We start from the raw sequence: 20,477 nt of genomic DNA, 5'->3' as shown, positions 1-20,477 counted from the left end.
GAAATCAAAATGTATTTTGTATAGGCTAGGTTTAGAATAGCATACTACCATACTACTCTTATTAGTTATGCAGTATATACATAGGGGTGATAAAGCGTTTGAGGCAGCCAGTCCAAACTAAAAACTTATTTATTCTCTTAGGCTTTTAAATGTAAATATTTTTTGGTTAATTATGTTGCTATGTGAACTCTGTCTTATCATCTTTGTTTGCATTTAGTTTTACGTTATGACTGTAAAGCACCTTGGACAAAGTACAATGTAATTTTATGGTGCTATATAAATAAAATGACAAAATGCACTTGACCTTGACCTTCTATTTCCAGTATGACAAATGAACTGAAAGTAGTATCAGCTATGATTTTAAGATCTTTCCTTACGCATTATATGATTAGACTGACAAAAGTTGAGACAATTTTCCCACAAAATGTGCAAAATAACCATTTTTATATCTGTTCTGGTATGTCACTTGCAGAATCAAATATGCTTGTAATAAGGTCATGTGACAACAATGTAGCATATTAACTTTTACATACACATTAAATTGAACAAAAGTGACATTTAGATTTCTATTTCAGATAAATGCTGTTCTTTTGAACTTTCCATTCATCAAAGAATCCTGAAAATAAAAAAGAATGCATCACGGTTTCAACAAATCTTTTAAGCAGCACAACTGTTTTCAACATTGATATTAATAAGAAATATTTCTAGAGCATCAAATCAGCATATTAGAATGATTTCTGAATGATCATGTGACACTGAAGACTTTAAAATCTATTAAAATAGAAAACAGTTATTTTAAATTGTATTAATATTTCACAATATTACTGTTTTTACTGTATTTTTGGTCAAATAAATGCAGCCTTGGTGAGCAGAACCAACCCCAAAATTTGAACAGTAGTGTATGCCATTCTGACTGGACAGGCAAAGGAGACCAGATGAGAAGAACAAATCCTTTAATTATTTAATTATTCATTAATTTCTTCTAATCCTGTCTCAATTATTGGTAACTACTGTATGTGTTGCAAAAGATCAAATCTTTGTTTTATTTTGGAATCTTATAAGAACTTTCCCATTAGGGTCCATTTGGACTGGTTTCAAAAAAAAAAATTCCCATAGGAATTTTGATTTTTTTTAAACTAGGGTATTATGGGTGCAAAACTTAAAATCTATTAAAACATTTTTCAAGACAGAATATTACCTGTTCCTCGGTGGGTGGAGGGGTCAGCAGACTGATCACCATCACAACAAAAGCAGTGAGGGCACACAGTATGATGGCAAAGTGTAGGTAGTGTACACTCCTCAGGACAGAGGGAGCAGGGTCAAACACCCCACAGCGGGGTGGAGGGAACGCAAACTCTAGGATCATCCGTGTCAAGCCCACCACTAGACCCACCATCAGGCCCCAGAATGCTCCCTGCATACACAATACCAAACAAACACACATTCAGCTCTGCTGCTCTACATAGCAACATCGGTGTTCCTTTTTCTCAACATGTTAAATGAGTGTGGGAGACTGTTAAACTAACTGTTTGTTTTTAAACCCTTATTTATTTCAGGTATCTGAGAGGATGCACTGAATGAACTCTGAGCCGAGATTCCTGACATGACAAGTTCTTATTTGCTTATTCAAGGTACTTAAGGGTGGAGTGCAGTGTGAAAGTCCCTTGACAAGTGTAAAATTCCTGCGAAACATCATCATATTTCAGTTACAGGTGTCAGATCTATCTATCTATCTATCTATCTATCTATCTATCTATCGATCTATCTATCTATCGATCTATCTATCGATCTATCTATCTATCTATCTATCAAGTGATGGGTGTCTGATATTTATGTATGTTTTGACAAAGATGCATTGAGTGTAAAGACAGTAGATTTTATAATTATGTAAGTTAAACTGATTTTATTCTTGTATCATTGACGCACATGGATGCACTTACACAAATATGTTCACTGTAATGATATATTTCTTACCCCAATGAATGTTACCTGGCCAGTTTTGGTTTCTTAAGGCAAGCTTCTCAGGGCAACTATAGCTTTCAACATAGCATGCCCTAAAAAGTTAAACTATTTTCCATACTGAAAAATATTTTCAGAGCAATTATACTTCTCTGAAATGACACTAGCTAAAATGGGTACTTCCTTTTTGCTGCGGGGGATGGGGATAACTTTCCAGTAAGAGATCCTTCAGGCTAAAAACACAGGAATTCTGAAATCCCACCCTCCCACTTTTTCAAAGCCCTGAAATGATGTGTTCAACAGGTTTTCGTTCTTATGTTAAACTGCCTTAACAGCTAATCTTTTGCTAAGACAATGTGAGTTTTGGCAGATACGTTTACTCTAATGCACTCTAATGTGAAAAAACAGTATTTTGTTCTTTGCTTTTAAGTGAAACATCCAAGATAATCAGCCTGGTACACCGCAATCCTTCTAAAACATTCATTCTAAGCATATTTGTCAAAACACATCAGAATAGGGGGTTTTCATAAAATCAAACGAATGAATCACGAGGCCTTTTTTTTTTTTTCTGTATCTTGTGCTCTCTCACACAATGTTACTCCTGTTCTATGAATCTATATCCTTGTTTATCACTGGTAAACACCTCAAGAAAACACTTCACACTGGTCTATCAACAATATCTATCTATCTATCTATCTATCCTTCTGTCATTTATCTATCTATCCATCCATTTGTTCGTCCGTCCTTCTGTCATCTGCCTATCCATCCATCTATATGTAATCTGTCTGTCCGTCCGTCTGTCCGTCCAGCTGTCTATTTGTCTGTCCTTCCTTGTGTCATCTGTCTATCCATCCGTGTATCCATCTATCTATCTATCTATCTATCTATCTGTAATCTGTCCATCCGTCTGTCTATCTATCCATCCATCCATCATCCATCCATCTATCTGTAATCTGTCTGTCCGTCCGTCCGTCCATTTGTCCGTCCATCCTTGTGTCATCTGTCTATCCATCCGTCTATCCATCTATCTATCTGTAATCTGTCCGTCCGTCCGTCTATCTATCCATCCATCCATCTGTCTGTAATCTGTCTGTCCGTCCGTCTGTCTGTCTATCTATCCATCCATCATCCATCCATCTATAATCTGTCTGTCTGTCCGTCCATCCTTTTTAATCTGTCTATCCATCCATCTATCCATCTATCTATCTGTAATCTGTCCGTCCGTCCATCTATCCATCCATCCATCTATAATCTATCTATTATTTTATGTATTTTATGCAAACAGTTTAAATGTTCTTTCCATCTTTTTGTACTGAATGTAAATGTAATACGCAGCTTATACACAGGTGTGACTTATCAATGAATGTTCCTTCTCAAAAACACAATTTACAATGAGTCAACAGCACAACAATATAATGACTTATATTAAGGTGTGACTTATTTTCTGGAAAATACAGACATCTATCATCTCAACCACTTACAAGTGAAAGTTACACTCTCTTTTGCTGTCATTCAGGCATGTACACGCACTCTGTGTGCTTGAACAGTCAAATACACACACTCTGACTAATGTGATCCATTAAAATAACCAGACATTCCTTCTTCACGAGAGAGAAGTGGTTGCAAATGCATGTGACTGATAATGTCAGTGTGTCAATATGTACATAGTCCTAGTGAGGCTTCAGACAGTGTTTATTTGTTGCATGTATGCGTTTGTGTGTGCATTACCGCCTCATTGGTTCTTTTCCAGAAAACAGCCATTACAAAAATGGCAGTAACAGGAGGGGCCAGATAGCTGGTCACTGACTGAATGTAAACATACAGCTGACCACTGTTAGCGCTCTGAAGAATAGGGATCCAAACCACGCTAATCACCACCAGAATAACCGTCACTATCCTGAGAGAACAAATTGACATACATTTTATGATCATCTTCAGTTTCAGCAACAGTTCTTAATATGGAAAATTAAAGTCATTACGTTAATAAGTTAATAAAGTTGAGTTCTGCAACATCCAAATGCTATGGGAATATTATATTATTTGGCTGCTAGTTATTTTCCATTGTCTAGGCTATTTATATAATGAAGAATTTGTGGTTTTATTTCCATTTTTCTCAACCCAATGACAAGGCGTAAATATGAGCTAATCTAAATGATTAATCCACCCCCTGATATCTAGTTCATACTGCGGTTGTGCATTGCATTTCTGAAGCTATAAATCATTCTTACATTCTTTCGTGTAATTGCTTTTGCATAAAAAACACCATGATGTTAGATCTTAGAAGACACCTAACCTTTATGCATGTCATAATGATTGATGATTTTAAATAGGCGACACAATTCTATGCATGAAATGCAAACACACACTCATAAGCACACATAGACACCTGCCAACCAGCAGCAGCTCCTTCTCGCTAGCACCTCTTCGATACTTCTTCCAGATGTCCATCGTGAAGAGTGTACTGCTGCTGTTAAAGATGGAGGTCAGTGAAGACATCAAAGCAGCCATCATTACAGCTATCATTAACCCCCGGAGGCCTAAAACGCACACATTACTGGATTTAGGGCTAATAGATTGTGACATGGACTTTATTCACATTTGATAAAGTAATGTTAACAGTTCAAACATATAATATAGGCTACAAAACATAAAATCCTGATCCTGATTACCGCTGGGCATGAGCTCGATGACCAGTTTTGGAAAAGCGAGGTTGGTACAGCCCACCTCTGCACCACACACCTTTACACATTCTTCAGGGTCGACACAAGCCACTGTGTCTGGAATAAAACGCAACATGTACAAATAAATAAACATGTGTAGCCTGTTTAAAATAAATGTAGGCCTACTATCCTAAGGAGCAATTACGAAACAAAACAGTCATGAAACCGCAGGCGCAGGTAATGGAAAAGGTAAAATGTAGCCTAATAGAAAAGCAACTATTTGTATAGTAATGTTTATATATATATATAACTCATTGCTAGACAAATAAACAAAACGCTCATTTGTCCAACTGGACTTTTTACTCAAAAAAAAAAAAAAAAAAAATTCTTTGAGGCAGCTTCCCCGTGTGACAACTAGCCCCGGTTGTCTATTTAAGTGTCTGCCTACAACCACTACTTTCTTTCAAAGTCAGGGGGGAAATAGGAACTGTCTGTTTCACTTTCCTCCGTTTCCTGTCCCTTTTTTTTTCTCGGACTCCCCGCCCAAACCCACGTAACAGTTGACTCAACTGTGTAATATTCGGCCAGCACGCCGCGTCATCGGTGCTCATGCACCCGACGTCTGGCCTCTTCCTCTTTGTAGCTCGACAGAAGTAGGGCAAAGTAACACAAAAGCCCCACAGGACTTTACTGGACAACAAACTCGGGACATTCATTAAATCGAGAGACGGTAAAAGTTCTGTTTAACTCGCAACACTGTGGCGAACACCCGGAAACTTTTGTTTTATCGTTGTTTTTCTCATCGGCGTCGATGATTTATGACATTTGTGGAAGATAAACGCGGAGCCACCCGGTGTGGCTGAAGCCTGTTGCGCTTGTGTATGCATATGTGTGTGTGTGTCTGTGCCCCTCCCGGTCAGGTGACTGAGGTGTGTCTAATCACTAGAGCCTCTGGAGATGCTTTGTTCTATTCTACCTGTCGGTTAACTGAAAGATGATCTCCGGCTCAGCGGCCAACTGCGTCCTGTACTGAACTAGGACTCTGCTCGGGGAAATGTGATCAAATAACATTTGAGGCATCGTTTATATCTTTGGGAAACCATATCGCCTTTATTTTAATGAAAAAACGAGCTTTTTGGTGCTTAAGTTGTCGCTGAGCCGCTTTATTTAACAACTAAATCGATTGAATCACCCGGTCTCGCTTTGCCATGGAAACGCTTTATCGCCATCTTCAAAGGAATTTTTCTAGCCGTTAACCGAGGAAGAAAACTTTGAGAAGAGTTTTTATACGTTTACAGTGGATTACTGTGGGACTTAACTTATTAAAATCCTAATAATAACGAGAAGAGACCAAAAAAATCACCTATTCTATCACCTAATTCGAATCGTGTGTGGAAACGATGGCTCTCTCTCAGGTTCAGTGTCTTGATGACAATCACGTGAACTGGCGTTTAAATGAATCTAAACCGGAGTTTTTCTATAGTGAGGACCAGCGGCTAGCGCTCGAGGCGCTTGCTACGAAAGGACGCGACGCTTTTGACGCATATGTGAAAGAGCACGAGCTGCGACCTTTCCTGTCGGAACCCGAGCTTGAGCTGCTTCGTCGGAACATAGAAGATTATAAGCCCGGTTCTGAGCATCAAAAATCAGATGGTACGACGGAGGGAGATGACAGTGCGGTGTCTTTGCAGTATTGGCCGGACCGCTCTGATATCTCCATACCGAATCTGGACCTCGGATGGCCCGACTGCAGTTCTTACCGCGGAGTTACGCGCGTCAATGTGTACACGCAACCGCCGCTGGACGGACAGACGCATATAAAAGAGGTTGTAAGAAAAGCCATCGCGCAAGCACAGAAGGTAGGTAAACTAGAGAAACTTGAAAAGCACGATTGAATGGTCAGTCCTCCAAAGAAACACTGAAGACCCTCAAAAAGAAAGGCTCTTAAACGGTTCCTTTGTCTACTAGTGAGTGACTTTCAGGGGGTAACTTAGATTTCTTAAAAGAAATTTCTGTCAGTAATTCTCGGTGCACAATTGCCCCCATTAGTAATATTTGTCTTTAATGTGCTAAATACTCATCTGGCATTTATAAGATATAATTTTAATAATTATGAAGAGCAGTAACCAATGACAACACCAGGGGGGTGATGGAGTAATGTGAATATTGAATATTAAACTATTCTCTAAGGCCCTAACTAAGCAAAACAGCTACTATATTTATGTATGTCAACACACACTATTCAACACAACTCTTCTTCTACAGGCAGATTAATTTTTAAAAAGATAACCTGGAATTGTTAGTTATTAATTGAGTTCAGCAGAAATGCCGAATGTCCAAATATCCATCACGTTTCACAATCCATACTGGTTTCCAACTGACTCACTTGTCTTGTTAGAACTTGCTTGAACCCAAAAATTCGGCCCATGACACATACCGGCACAAATTCTCTTCCTCCTCCTCTCTCTGTAACGCACACACTCTGAAATAATCAAAGAGATCCCTTTATCCAAAGACATTTGTCACAATGAGCACTTATAATGAGATTTAGGTCGTAATGGGTGCAGTACAACTGACATAGGGTGTGTAGGAGTTGTTTTGTGTCTACATCATCATGTTGTCGGCTTAATAAAGAGAACATACTCCATGCTAACAATAGAACCGTAATTGGAACATGACCTGTATAGTAATATGTACACTGAGAAATAATACAAAATGATTTTTATGTTGCCTGGATTGAACTGTCTAACATCTATACATTTACATTTGCAGATGATAGCTGTGGTAATGGACGTTTTCACAGACGTTGACATTTTTAAGGATCTAATAGAGGCTGGATTTAGAAAGAAAGTGGCTATATACATTATTATAGATAATGCTTCTGTACAGAACTTCCTGCTTATGTGTGAGAGAGCCAACATGCACAGAGGACACCTCAATGTGAGTTGAAGACGCATGCAGTTATGTCTGTTTTGTAGACTGTTTTAAGTTCTTAATATCAGAATAGATGTAGTTTGTGCATGAATAACAATTTGTTTTTTTGTTTCTTTTTTAGCATCTGAGGGTGCGATGCATCGGTGGTTGTGAATTCTACACACGCTCATCTCAGAAGGTGCGTGGCTCGTTGAGTCAGAAATTCATGTTTGTGGATGGAGACCGCGCTGTGTCCGGATCATACAGGTTTGTACTGTGCACTTTAATGTGTGTATGTACATATACATGAAGCTGTTTCTTAAACTCTAGCCAATCACATTGTGTCAGAAACTGGTCTGTGTGCCTGTAGGATGAAGTACAGATATATAGCAAGAATGCTAATACAAACTGTATGCTTTTAAAATTGCAAACGCAAATAGCTATGGGAAAATCTGTGGATTGAGTTTTTTTGTTAATGTTTTTAATTATGAAGAGCATCTCTGATACTGTTTATACTGTTTAGTGTTTGAAAAATGAAAATTCTGTCATCAGTTACTTGCCTTCAAGTTGTTCCAAACCCATAAGACTTTCGATCATCTTCAAAACACAAATGAAGATCTTTTTAATGAAATAAGAGTTCTGTCCCTCCATTGACAGTCTACGCAACTACCACTTTGACACTTTTAAAAGTTCATAAGGAGATCGTAAATCTAATCCATATGAATTGAGCAGTCAGGCCAAATTTTCTGAAGAGACACGATTGCTTTATACACTGAACAGATTTAATTTAGGCTTTTATTCACATATAAACATTAATCAACGCACGCATCAGATATGGTAAACGGAAGCTCAAGCATGTTTGCTTGACGTTCAACAACCAATGAGGTTCATTCCCTGCATGTTACACAGCACGTTTCAGCTTCCGCAAGAACCAATGAGGTTTGTTCTCATGCGTCAATCAACTACAGTTGAGCCTTCTGTTTATGTTTGCTGATGAATGTTTATATGTGAATAAAAAGCCTCAAATTAAATCACTTTGTCATACAAGAGTCTTCAGAAAATTTGGACTAAACAACTCAATTCATATGGATTAGTTTTACGATCTCTTTATGAACTTTTTGAAGCGTCAAAGTGGTAGTTGCGTGGACTGTCAATGGAGGGACAGAACTCTCATTTCATCTTAATTTGTGTTCTGAAAATGATCGAAAGTCTTACAGGTTTGGAATGACATGAGGGTGAGTAAATGATAACAGAATTTTCGTTTTTGGGTGAACTAACCCCTTAAACATCAACTACTTTGAAAAAGTTCCAACGCTATTGGATTAGGGTGTAACAAAACAATCAAACTAGAAACTGAATAAAAAAAGACAAAACAATCTAGTTTTGTTTAATGCTGTGATTTAAGTTTTTAACCCAAGCGCAGTTTACAAACAAAAACCGAGACAAAGTAACAAAAAAAAACCAAAACCATAAACCAAAGCAGGAAAGGTTTTAACTTGAAACTGGAAACTTCACTAATCTCACCCAAACACCCGATAGAGAACATGGAAAAACATTTAATACACAATGGCAAATTAAAGGGTGTAAATATACAAGGGTTTAATAAAACAATCAAATTAGAAACGTAATAAAAAAGTCAAAACAATAATCTAGTCAAACAATAATCAAGTCACAAGACAAGCCTAATAAACCAATCACATGGCAGGAAACACCAGAATACAAAAAAGGGAAGTGTGAACAGACAAATCAAGAACAAGAAAGCTACAGTAGTGAGCTACTGTACTGTCACAGAAATGGATAACAATGTTGCCATTAAGTAGTTACCCCCAACACTGGTGTTGAGTTGCTATTTTGAGTTGCTAGTTTTTAATGTCAATTTATGTGCTTATGTTCTGTGCATGTATTATTTGTTTGTCCACTTTGTTTTTGTTTCTGACTTCTGGCATTTTTATGTTTCAGTTTTACATGGACAGCTTCTCGTTTGGACCGCAACATCATTACAGTCCTGACTGGGCAGGCCGTCGAAACTTTTGACAAGGAGTTCCGTGAATTATACCTGTACTCTCGTGGGGTCAATCTCACCAAGATTCCTTTGGCGGACCCTCCAGAGCCGGACCCTACCCCAGTCGTCGTTCCTCCCCCTGTTTCCGCAGCTGTTGCAAGAAAACTAATTAACCCCAAATATGCTTTGGTCACTGTAGATACAGCAAGCAAATCATCTTCAGACAAAGCTAGTGCCAAGAACAATAACTCCCAGAATCCTATGGTCCAGATTCCCAAGCCTCAACGGGAGATACAAAAGCACCCAGGACTTGTAGGCTTGCCAAAAGCAGATCTCATTCTCTACTTGCCCACCTGGCCCGAGCCAGACCCATCCAGTGACGTTATTGGGTATATTAATATCCGTGACACAAGCAAGCCAACACAAGTGCATTTAATGCGCTCGCAAATGTTTGAAACATCTCAAGCAATCCGCTTTAAAGATCCTTTCACTGGCCCACCTGAGGAACCGCTACCAGATAAGGCAACTCCTCGTCTTTCAACAGCACAGTTGTCTAAAATGGAAGCAAATGTTCAATCAAGCACCCAACCTCAGCTGGAGACCGATTCTAGCAATGCCCATCAAGATACACCAGCCAATACATCTGATTCGCCGAGCTCTCCAATCCAGCAACAAGACCCCAAACCCAACCTTCCTCCAAAAGAGCAGGAACCCAACCATGAACCAGCAGAGGTCCAACAGGTTTCAGATCTGCCTGTTCCCAAGCCACGCACCCTTCAGTTGGTGGTTAATATGCTGGAAGGCTCTGGAGATGCAGAGGTCACTTTAGTCAAAAGGGAGGAAAACCAGACGAAGGATTCACACATGGATGCTCAAGACAACAACGCCGACAGCACCACTGTGACCTGTGCAGATTCATTAAAGGATAAAGATGAGAATTCCACAATGTCAGATGAATACTATGAATGTACTGACTCTGATGGCAGTGATAAACTCCCTAACGGAAGGATAACTGGTTCCGGTCGTGTTGGAGAACACAGCCCTAATGCACTTAACGTGATGGCCCGCTTCTCTCAATCCATGCTGGACTTGCGATCGGATGATGCTGATCTACAAAGCACTGCCGAGAGGAATCTACTAAACATGCAGAACAGAAACAAATCAAAGGTAGGTAGGATTTTGATTTAGTGCGTCTGAATGTGAAAGTGCTTTTTATCAGATCTGGCTCTCCACTCTACCAGTCCTTAAACCTGGGAGTGTCTCAAATAGATGAAAAGAAGCCAGGCATGTGCGTTATGGAACGCATGAGGGTGTGCCGATGTATGTTCCGGGACTCTGTTGGCATTTCCTGCATGCCTTAACCTGCCATAAGTGCTAAAACACATGTATGGGGTAGTGGGTTGGACGAGGATAAATGTAAATGATGTTGCTTATCAGATGAGAACAGGAAAATAGCATGTTATTAGGGTTTGTCAGATCCTCATTTTGGTGGGACTTCCCCATGAAAGAAGAAGTCCATGTGTCTACAAACATATCCTGAGTTAAAGATGTCTGGAAACTTTTGTCTAGGGATGCACGATATATTTGCTATCTGTCCATTTTTTATTCATTTATTGGTATCAGTCAGAATATTTATATATATATATATATATATATATATATATATATATACAGTACTGTGCAAAAGTCTTAGGCCACCATTAGATGTTGTTTTAGCAATGATATAACCATATGTAATTATTTCTCTGTCTCTTAATTAGAACATAACCAGAAAATACAGTAAATTTGTATGCAGTATTAAAAACAGAAAAAAAAAAAAATCTGAAAAAAAAAAAAAACAGCTTTTATAGGCTAAAGTGGCAAGTATTCAGTGACCTCCCCTTACACTTGAGCAATAGCAGGAACCTGGCTCTCTTAAACCTAAATGGAATGGAAAAGGACTGGAAGGCCAAGAAAACTTTCTCAGAGTTTCTTCTTTGAGGAAATGGAAGTCTAGGAGACATGTGACAGGAGGTCACACTAAATACAGATTTTTGTTTAAATAAACAATTTTGTTCAGATTGTTTTTTTTGGGGTTTTTTTACATTTTGTGTACATATTTCCTGTATTTTATGTTTGTATCGTAATAAAGAGACTGAAAAATAAATATGGATGGTCATTAAAAAAATAGCTAAAAAACAAAGCTGGTTGCGGCCTAAGACTTTTGCACAGTATTGTACATTTAGATTTAGAAACAAAATGTTAATATTCATGCATTCCTACTTTTATCACATAGTTCTTACAAATATTTGCCTAATGCCATTCATTACTTTTAGTTATATCCTAAACTATTTCCATCAAATCTAATGTTTCTAATAAAATGCTTCCATTAATTATGATGTAAAAAATATTTTGAAAACAAAATCATTTTCTGGGGCATAAAACTATCCTGCTTAAGGTTGTAGCTGGTTTTTGCATGGTTTCTAGCTGGTTTAGAATAGTGTATTACAACTTGGTCAAACTTGATTAGGTCTGGTAGTCCACCTTGGACCAGCAACAAAGCAGCTACCATGTACCAAAAACCATCTTGACCACCTTAAGCTGGAATTACCTGATTTTCTTTAGTTAGGCTTAAAAGGTTACAAAGCTTGCACAAAAGATGACATAGCACTGAATTTTTGCAGCACTAGCGGATACAGCAGCTGGAGCGTGTGTGTAGTACCTGGGTAGAGTGCCCTGCTGATCATGCCAGGTAGGATGATGAAGATCATGGGAAGCATCTTGAGATAGCTGGCAAAGATGGATGCCCCTTTGGCGTGACTCATATTCTTGGCTGACAGAGACCTCTGCACGATTACCTGCCAATGATCAACCAACATTGTTTTTGTTTTTTTTACTGAATTGTTGTTGAAAAATTCAGAACAGTTTATGGTTTGTCATCATGCCTGTTTATAGTTTTTCTTTTTCACATATACCTTCCTCCCTTTCAGCTTTACCAGATGGTCTCCAGGTCACCTGTTCGAGACACTTACGGCCGGGCCAAAGTGATGATTGCTAAACCTGGAGTGTTTCATAGACCCCCTAAAAGCAGTGGCCATGTGATTGGGGGCCACAGGTACTGGCAGGGGAAAGTGTCTGGCAATGAACTCCCCTCAAGTGGATCAGGCCAGCAAAACCTAAACCGTTCTGGCCGGTCCCCCAGAAGACAAAGCCCCGCCTATACGATAGAAGGACTGCGAACAAGCCAATCACCCGCTCAGCGGCTCATGCATTCTCAATCTCTCTCCCCCGCTCATCGAGCCTCTCAAATAAAGTCTCCGTCTCCTCGTAGACGGGTCGAGACTCGCACGCCATTAGGAATCTCTTTATCTAAACTCGCCAGCTTCAAACACCTCCGGGGGAAGGTTCCAGTGAACACGTCTGGTTTTGCTTTGGGGGATAAATTGTTGACACGTAGTCACAATGAGAATTAACTGATTTATAGTGGCTTTCTTCCCTCAAAAAACAACTTTGTATTGAGTACAAAGACACAAATGTGTAATGACGTAGCCACCAGTCTCCACCGATAAAGGCTGGAGTTCAACTGGATCTTTAAACTGACACGAGTGTTACAGTGGCACACAAACAATGACATTTTCTGGACAGTGGCAAGGAACACTTGTTACATAAAGCCTTACTCTTTTTTGATGTGCCTTTGAGTAATCTGTACTAGTGCAAGGGAATTTGGTGGTGGATTTATGACCATGGTGATGGCAATTTCACGTTCACCTCTATTATTGGCTAATTAGTGTCTTAGATTGTGGGAAAAGGACGTTGAAAAGTTTAAGTACGAACTGAATTTGAGCTATTTTTAAAAATGCACATACTAATACAGTTGTCCCTGGTTTTATCAGAGGAGATCAAGGCCTGTTCACACCAGGACAAATGTTCTGTGCGGAAATTCGTTGGGATAAGCATTTTATTTTTTATGAACGGCTTTTAATGCATCTGTTCACACCAATTTGATCTTTCGCTTGCTTTCATTGCAACTTTTTTTCTAACCTCTCTTTCATCACATTGCAAAAAATATATATTTTAAAATAAGGTTAAAAGGTTTGTGCTTTAGGTCACATGCCCAAGGTTGCTGCTGTTACGTAAAACTACGACTTTGTGGTACACAAACACAGACTATTTTGCTTGGAAACCGTGAATAAACCTGGGTATTTTAGTTTTTCCATAAGCGCCACTTACTGTCAGAGGTAAGTTTGTATTTTCATTCAGCCCATTTGCCTTTTTCTTTTTTTTTTTCTTGCGTGGGTCTGAACAAAAAAAAAAAAAAATTGCGTGCAAAAATCGGACCACATTTTCATGCCAAACATTTGTGCTGGTGTGTACCAAGCTTTTGAGTTGGAGTCAAGACCAAACCAACATCCAGACCAAGACCTGTCCATTTGCTGAATTTGTTGCAGCATTCATTTCAGATACTGAGCCACTTTGCACAGTGGTGAACTGTGGTCATGACTGAGGCCCTCAGCCAAGACCCAGAACAAGACTTTTAAGATTTGAGCCCCCAACCAGAGGACCTACTGTAATAAGACACAGACCAAACCAACATTTATTGGGTCTTGAGGGGACTCCAACTCTGTCAGTATTTCTAGGAATTTAATAATTTCTCTTCTGATGATGTTTTTTTGCCTTCCAAGGAGGTTTGGAAATGTACTTTTTGAGGACGTGATGTGCACTATATTTTAAGGAAGGAAAGTGTTATAACTTTAGTTATTACAAACAGTCTTCTAAATTCTCAATTTTGCTTTTTTATTTTTTTAAATAAATGATCTTAAAAAGCAAGGTATTTAAAAGATGCTAGTCTGCACACACTGATTCCTACAGTTTCTGTGAGGATATACTTGAATCATTTGGTGATGTTTTTGGTGACACAGGAGAAGCATAGACTTTAGTCAGGGTAGTTGTACTTAATTTGACACAAATCTCTCAGAGTCTCGTTTTCATTGCGTCAAATTAGAAGGGTCTAGCCTATCCTGACTTAGGTCCATTTCAGGCTTGGTAGATTTTAATTTTTTTTTCTCCTAAACCTTTCTCTCTAAAACTGCAGTCTTTGTGGCAAACAAGTGATACATCACATATCTTATAGCAGAATGCAACTCATAATGCAAAATACATTTGCAATACTGTCCTCTATGTGAGGCTTTTTACATTGTGTGAGAACCAGGGGAGGTTTATTATCTATTTTTGAGAGTGTGTGTTTAAACATACCTGATCAGTGCACCAGTACCATGTTGCAAGAATCGTTAATCCCAGTGTCATGCCTGGCCAGGGCAGGTCTCCATGAACAGGGTCTCTGAACAGGTGCATGGCATCAGCCCTGGGTAGGTGACATGTTGTGTTTGGGATGATCTTAGATGGCACCGCTTCCAAATACACGCTCTCCAGTTTATTGTAGCCTCCAATTTCATTGAATGCTGTAACATGTACATAAATACATATCAGCTAAATCTACTACAACTGTTTTGGGTAAAATGTAGAGGTTTGGCATAAAAATGTATCTTTGTAGTAACGTCAGGACAACACGGCGTCAAAACGCAATGTTTATTTTGAATTGATTCCAATTAAAAATATTATTTAAATTTCTTTAACTTGTTTAGACTTGTGTGTGTAATTGTGTGTGTGAGTGCATTTTTCATTTAATTTTCAGTTCTTTGAAATCCTTGAGAGATGATTTTCTGTAAATGGCTAAAGACAGTCATGGGATTTTCCACATCTCCATGCAAACCAGCTATGCTGGTTTTAAAGTGTGCTAACCAGACGCGATGTGATTAAAACCTCTCTCTTTGACAAAAATGTGAGGTGTGTTTTTGTTCTTACTAAACAGCTGTGTCGAGTTACAGGACATTTAATTTGTTGCCTGTGACAAACAGTGAAATCTGCTCCACATTATGCCAAATATGTTGTTATTTTTGTCTGTTATTGTGCAGCATTGCATAATGTTTTCACTTTCGCTGAAAAAAAGACCAATTCTGGGCAGCAAATTCCATCATAAAGTGAAAGTTTGACTTATCTCAACTCTTAAAAATGAAGGTTCTTTATTGGCATAGATGGTTCCATCATTTAACATCCATGGAACCTTTCCATTGCACTAAAGGTTCTTTTTAGTGGAAAAAGTAGATCTTTAGATTATAAAATGTTCTTCACACTAAGAAAAAAAGTGGTTCTTTTAAGAACTGTTCACTGAAAGAACCCAAAATGGATATTCTATGGCATCACTGCAGAAACCCTCTTTTGAAACCTTCATTTTTAAGAGTGTTGGAATGTTGTTTTTGATTAAAGCTCTTTTGTTTGCACTGAATATTTATATTTGGTGAATATTCTAAATTTTAATAATAATTAATGATGCTAAGTTTTATGCAAATTAAATAATTTTTAATTTCCATATTTGTTTTAGGCTACCTGGAAAATTAAAGGGATAGTTCACCCAAAAATTATTCCAAAATATCTTATTTTGTGTTCATCAGAAGAAAGAAATTCATACAGGTTTGAAACAACATGAGGTTGAGTAAATGATGACAAATTTTCATTTTTGGGTTTAAAAAATATCTTTTTAATTTCTAAAAAAAAAAGGTTCTAGCTAATTATGAATTAACTATTTATTTTGTTATTTGGAAAATAGATAAATAATTGAACCACATTTCATTATTTCACCTTTATTACTATTATTTATTTTATTATTTTCATCATCAATAGGCAATTTTACAATATATAATGTTTTTCCCATACCAGCGGACAACCACACACTAAAACTGAACAGTGAAATTAATTGAAAAAAGTTGTGTGAACTCAAAATGTCATTGTAGTAAACTGAACTTAATATGACTGAGTTGAGTCAGATTTCTAATTCCCAGCATGCTTTGCATCAGACTTTATAAACAAATGTTGAAATTAAGTGTTATCTTGTGTGTTTTTGCACAAGATTAACATAGGGAGACATAAGTTTAATGTTGTATTATGTTGGGATTTACAGGGGGTTCTGTTATGTTAGTTTTGTAGGGTTATCATCATGGTGAAGAGTAGAGCCTGTGGTTAGGTTGAGGATGGGCTGCAAAATTTTTAAGACCATATATATACTGTATGTTGTTTGATTATATACATGCAAGTATATAATGACAGTTTCTTTGATAGTTATAATGTAGCATGTGTTATTTGCTATCTAACATTTAACCAAGATCTGAATGTGATGTTTATGTAAATGAACTGTAGGTAATTAACATTATGATGAGTGGGGCGAGGCTGAGAACTGTGGGAGCGAAGGGATGCCGGTGACATGATTGTTAATGAGAGAAACGTGTGTACTACACTGACCTTGCTCCACTTCCATGACTCTTGACCCCGCCCCACTTGTCACAAAAATTTTAAGTTCTACTAAATTAAAAAAATGAGTTAGTTTACTTAAATGTTTTGAGTATTCAGAACTTAGTGAGTTTTACAGTGCAGGTAAGTCAAGCTAAGACTTATTTTATCTGCATTTAAGACATATGACATATCTGTACATGGAATGCATGGTTATAAACCACATAACCCTAAAAATGTGCCTCTTACAGCTGCCATCTGTTTTCAGCAATGGCACTTTCACAATGCAAGATGTTCTTACTTCCCTAGTGACAGCTGACATGAGATCACTGCCAGAGGAGAATAAAAGAAAAGGCCTGAGATTGACTGACCTGTAATGGTGAGGATGACCGCTCCAATGATCATGACGAAGGTCTGAAGAGTGTCGGTGTAGATTACAGCAGCCAAGCCACCTGGAGAAAGGACTAAGCGGATATTGCTCAATTCTCTCATGATGGTTTAATATGATTTGAGTCATCGGGGTCAAGTCTGAATCAGCACTTGTAGACAGAGGAGTGAATACAGTGACAGCAGAGCCGCGGATTAAAGTAATTATGCAATTATGCTGGAATCAGTCATGTAGACCATAATTACTGCTGCAGAAGTGAACTGTTACTGAACCACTGGGCTTCAGTGAGAAAGTTTAAATAAGTAATCATTTAGTAGAAGCTTTTATCTAAACAACTGACAGTACTCAAACCTGTGGTTAAGAGCCTCACTCGAGGACTCCTCTGGTTAATAATTTGCACTGTCAACAACTCAAACCAGCAACATTCCTGTTACCAGCCCTGAGTTTTAACCATTATGCCACTCTATCCAGTTTTACAACATTGCAGTGCAAGAGAACTTCTTTATGAGTGCAAGTGATTTTTGTATCTGTTTGCTTATCTGTAAATCTGTTTTGTCACGCTACACTGATGCTTGTTGAAACAAGAGCTTATTTACAGGATAAGCTAATTTTGACAACTGCTCCCTACTGAAACATGTAGTGGTACCACTATGTACAATAAGCATTATGAAAAATAAGCATTTTTTAATCTAGGTTGATGTGAAGTTATAACTATACTATTGTTCATTGTTGTGTATGTTAATTCATACTTGATTAGTACACAAAATGTGTTAGTATATGTAGAAATTAACATGAATCTAGATCAATAAATGCTCTAAAAGTATTGTTCATTGTCAGTTTGTGATGCCTAATGCATATACCGCTCACAAGCTTGGATTAGAAAGACAGTTTAGAAAAACTTTCTATTTCAAATAAATGCATTTCTATTGAACTTTCTATTTATCAAAGAAACGTGAAAAATGTGTATGTATTCTATTTCCACAATTTCCACAAAAACGTTAAACAGCTCAACTGTTTTCAACATTGATAATAATAAGAAATGTTTCTTGAGTAAAATCATATTAGAATGATTTCTGAAGGATTATGTGACATTGAAGACTGATGAAAATTCAGCTTCACATCACAGGAATAAATTACATGTTAAAATATATTCAAATAGAAAACAGTCATTTAAAGGGATAGTTCACCCAAAAATTAAAATTATCCCGTGATTTACTCATCTTCAAGCCAGGTGTATATGACTATCTTCTTTCAGACGAACACAATTGGAGATATATTTAAAAATATCATGGCTCTTCCAAGCTTTAAAATGGTAGTAAATGGAGCAAGATTTTGAAGCCCCGAAAAAGTGCATCCATCCTTCATAAAAATAATCCATACGGCTCCAGGGGGTTAATAAAGGCCTTCTGAAGCAAAGCGAAGAAAAACATCCATATTTAAAATTTTATTAACTATAATATCTAGCTTCTGGCAGACGGCTGTATGCATCGATTTACGCCGGAAGAGTGACATCTGACCCGGCACATGACGTATTGATGAATGCGGACACGCAAAGGATAGAGCAAAGCAAAACACCAGTCACGAATTAGAAGTCTAAAATGAGAAATTTTAAAGAGAAATGTCGGAGGATTTTGATATAAGAGAAGAGGAGCTTGAGTTTGTTGCCCAGCCCTATTTGTTTAAACCACAAGAGGTGTCTAAGCTTACGGATATTTTTAAATATATCTCCAATTGTGTTTGTCTGAAAGAAGATAGTCATATACACATAGGATGGCTTAAGGGTGAGTGAATCATGCGATAATTTTCATTTTTGGGTGAACTGACCCTTTAAAGGGGTCATATAATGCCACTTTTACAAGATGTAAAATAAATCTCTGGTGTCCCCAGAGTGTGTATGTGAAGTTTTAGCTGAAAATACCTCACAGATCATTTTTTATAGCATGTTAAATTTGTCACTTTTTGAGGGTGAGCAAAAACGCTCCGTTTTTGTGTGTGTCCCTTTAAATGCAAATGAGCTGCTGCTCTCAAGAAGAGGGTGGAGTTTCAAGAGCTCATGTTGGCAGCTTACCTCACACAGACTCACTGAAAATGTGTTAGAAACTGTTCAGCCATTTATGTTCAAAACGGAGTCGGACAATGATGGAGAGACTCAAGAAGAAGTGACAACATGTAGAATGCAACTGGACGTTTCTGAATGGTTAGTTGATTAATTTTTGAAGCTGATGTGGCGTTAACTATCTTAAAGTCATTGATTAGTATATTCTGTCATGATAATCTATAAATCGCTCGTGTGGAAACTGTTGTAAGATGCCTACAGAGCCAGAGAATATATGCTGCATGAAGATAGAATAGGTATAGTTTAGTTTACAGCAACATTACACACTAACTAAAGTGAAATCATAATCAACCACCCCTTTAAATTGTAATAATATTTCACAATATGATTGTTTTTACTTTATTTTTATCAAATTAATGCAGCTTTGGTGGGCATACGAGACTTCTTTCAAAAACACAAAACAAGCTTAATGACCCCACACTTTTGAACGGAAATACAAACCTGCAATAGTGTAGAGGGCAGTGACGACCAGCATGAGCACAGTGGAGAGGTAGAGATTCCAGCCCAAACAAACCTGGATAAACAGAGCTCCAGAGTACAGATCCGTCTGCAAACGGTACAGAAAGATAACAGGTTGCTCATTCTTAAATATAGGAGGCTTAATTGTGAAGTGTTTTCAGCTATACTGCATTTGAGTATCGACTTTGTTTTTACCCTAAAATAACAGTACTTCTGTTAATAAAGTAAAACAGTTGTTGACATACATTAAGAGTACAGAGCTATAACATGAATAAGCTCAGATTAGTTGGTCTTGAAAGAATTTAATGAGAAATATTTGAGATCTGACTTTTTATTAGACTTTCTTGTTGGGTATCTTGTCAGATTTAAGATCTCTTCTAAAAAGAGGACAAACTGAGAAGCAGGTTAGAACAGTTTGCTCTCCATTTAATCAGATTGCTTACTATGATAAATGGTTGAAATATGAAATAGATCTGAAGATCTTTTTTTTCTGAAGAAATTTGAGTGGTTCTTGCTGGCACACAAATCCTGTTGCCATGATGTTAGGGTGTATTACGTGGTGCCAAGATGTTTCTGTGCATTTGCTAACATTTTTTATATAGTTTTTTAGCATGTTACAATGCAATTGCTAGGGTATTGTGGGTAATTGGTAAGTTTTTT

At 37.7% G+C, this 20,477-nt stretch overlaps 2 protein-coding genes across 6 annotated transcripts in view; one reads left to right on the top strand and one right to left on the bottom strand.

Moving 5' to 3' along the window:
* slc5a10 (solute carrier family 5 member 10) overlaps positions 1–20,477 on the bottom strand; it is a 38,252-nt gene that overhangs the window by 5,220 nt on the left and 12,555 nt on the right. For all 3 annotated transcript variants that reach the window (XM_051889579.1, XM_051889578.1, XM_051889577.1), the window contains 8 exons: positions 19,800–19,905; positions 17,226–17,306; positions 14,767–14,972; positions 12,236–12,371; positions 4,629–4,736; positions 4,346–4,496; positions 3,688–3,856; positions 1,199–1,414 (listed from right to left, as the gene is read on the bottom strand). In XM_051889579.1, coding sequence (XP_051745539.1) covers positions 1,199–1,414; positions 3,688–3,856; positions 4,346–4,496; positions 4,629–4,736; positions 12,236–12,371; positions 14,767–14,972; positions 17,226–17,306; positions 19,800–19,905 — 1,173 coding nt within the window. The remainder of the gene's footprint in view (positions 1–1,198; positions 1,415–3,687; positions 3,857–4,345; positions 4,497–4,628; positions 4,737–12,235; positions 12,372–14,766; positions 14,973–17,225; positions 17,307–19,799; positions 19,906–20,477) is intronic.
* On the top strand, positions 5,227–14,692 carry LOC127510051 (protein FAM83G). Of its 3 annotated transcripts, XR_007929442.1 has the most exons (6): positions 5,227–6,478; positions 7,392–7,559; positions 7,675–7,799; positions 9,492–10,701; positions 12,198–12,265; positions 12,504–12,663. XR_007929442.1 is itself a non-coding variant. In XM_051889574.1 (5 exons), the coding sequence occupies exons 1-5, from the start codon at positions 6,020–6,022 to the stop codon at positions 12,201–12,203; spliced, it is 1,968 nt and encodes a 655-aa protein (XP_051745534.1). In that variant the 5' UTR covers positions 5,227–6,019; the 3' UTR covers positions 12,204–12,408. The 3 variants fall into 3 exon arrangements, 2 of the variants coding, with proteins under 2 accessions (XP_051745534.1, XP_051745527.1); XM_051889574.1 differs by lacking the exon at positions 12,504–12,663 and having other exon boundaries at positions 12,198–12,408; XM_051889567.1 differs by lacking the exon at positions 12,198–12,265 and having other exon boundaries at positions 5,229–6,478; positions 12,504–14,692.

Source organism: Ctenopharyngodon idella, chromosome 1 (genome assembly GCF_019924925.1).
Source record: "Ctenopharyngodon idella isolate HZGC_01 chromosome 1, HZGC01, whole genome shotgun sequence".
NCBI lineage: Eukaryota > Metazoa > Chordata > Actinopteri > Cypriniformes > Xenocyprididae > Ctenopharyngodon > Ctenopharyngodon idella.
The sequence above is the reverse complement of the archived record's forward strand: the minus strand, read 5'-3'. Positions and strand labels throughout refer to the sequence as shown.

Coding starts and splice junctions, on each gene's coding strand:
- LOC127510051 (XM_051889567.1), top strand. CDS start 6,020: ATGGCTCTCTCTCAGGTTCAGTGTCTTGATGACAATCACGTGAACTGG. Junction 6,479..7,391: donor CCATCGCGCAAGCACAGAAG/GTAGGTAAACTA, acceptor TTACATTTGCAG/ATGATAGCTGTGGTAATGGA. Junction 7,560..7,674: donor TGCACAGAGGACACCTCAAT/GTGAGTTGAAGA, acceptor TTTCTTTTTTAG/CATCTGAGGGTGCGATGCAT.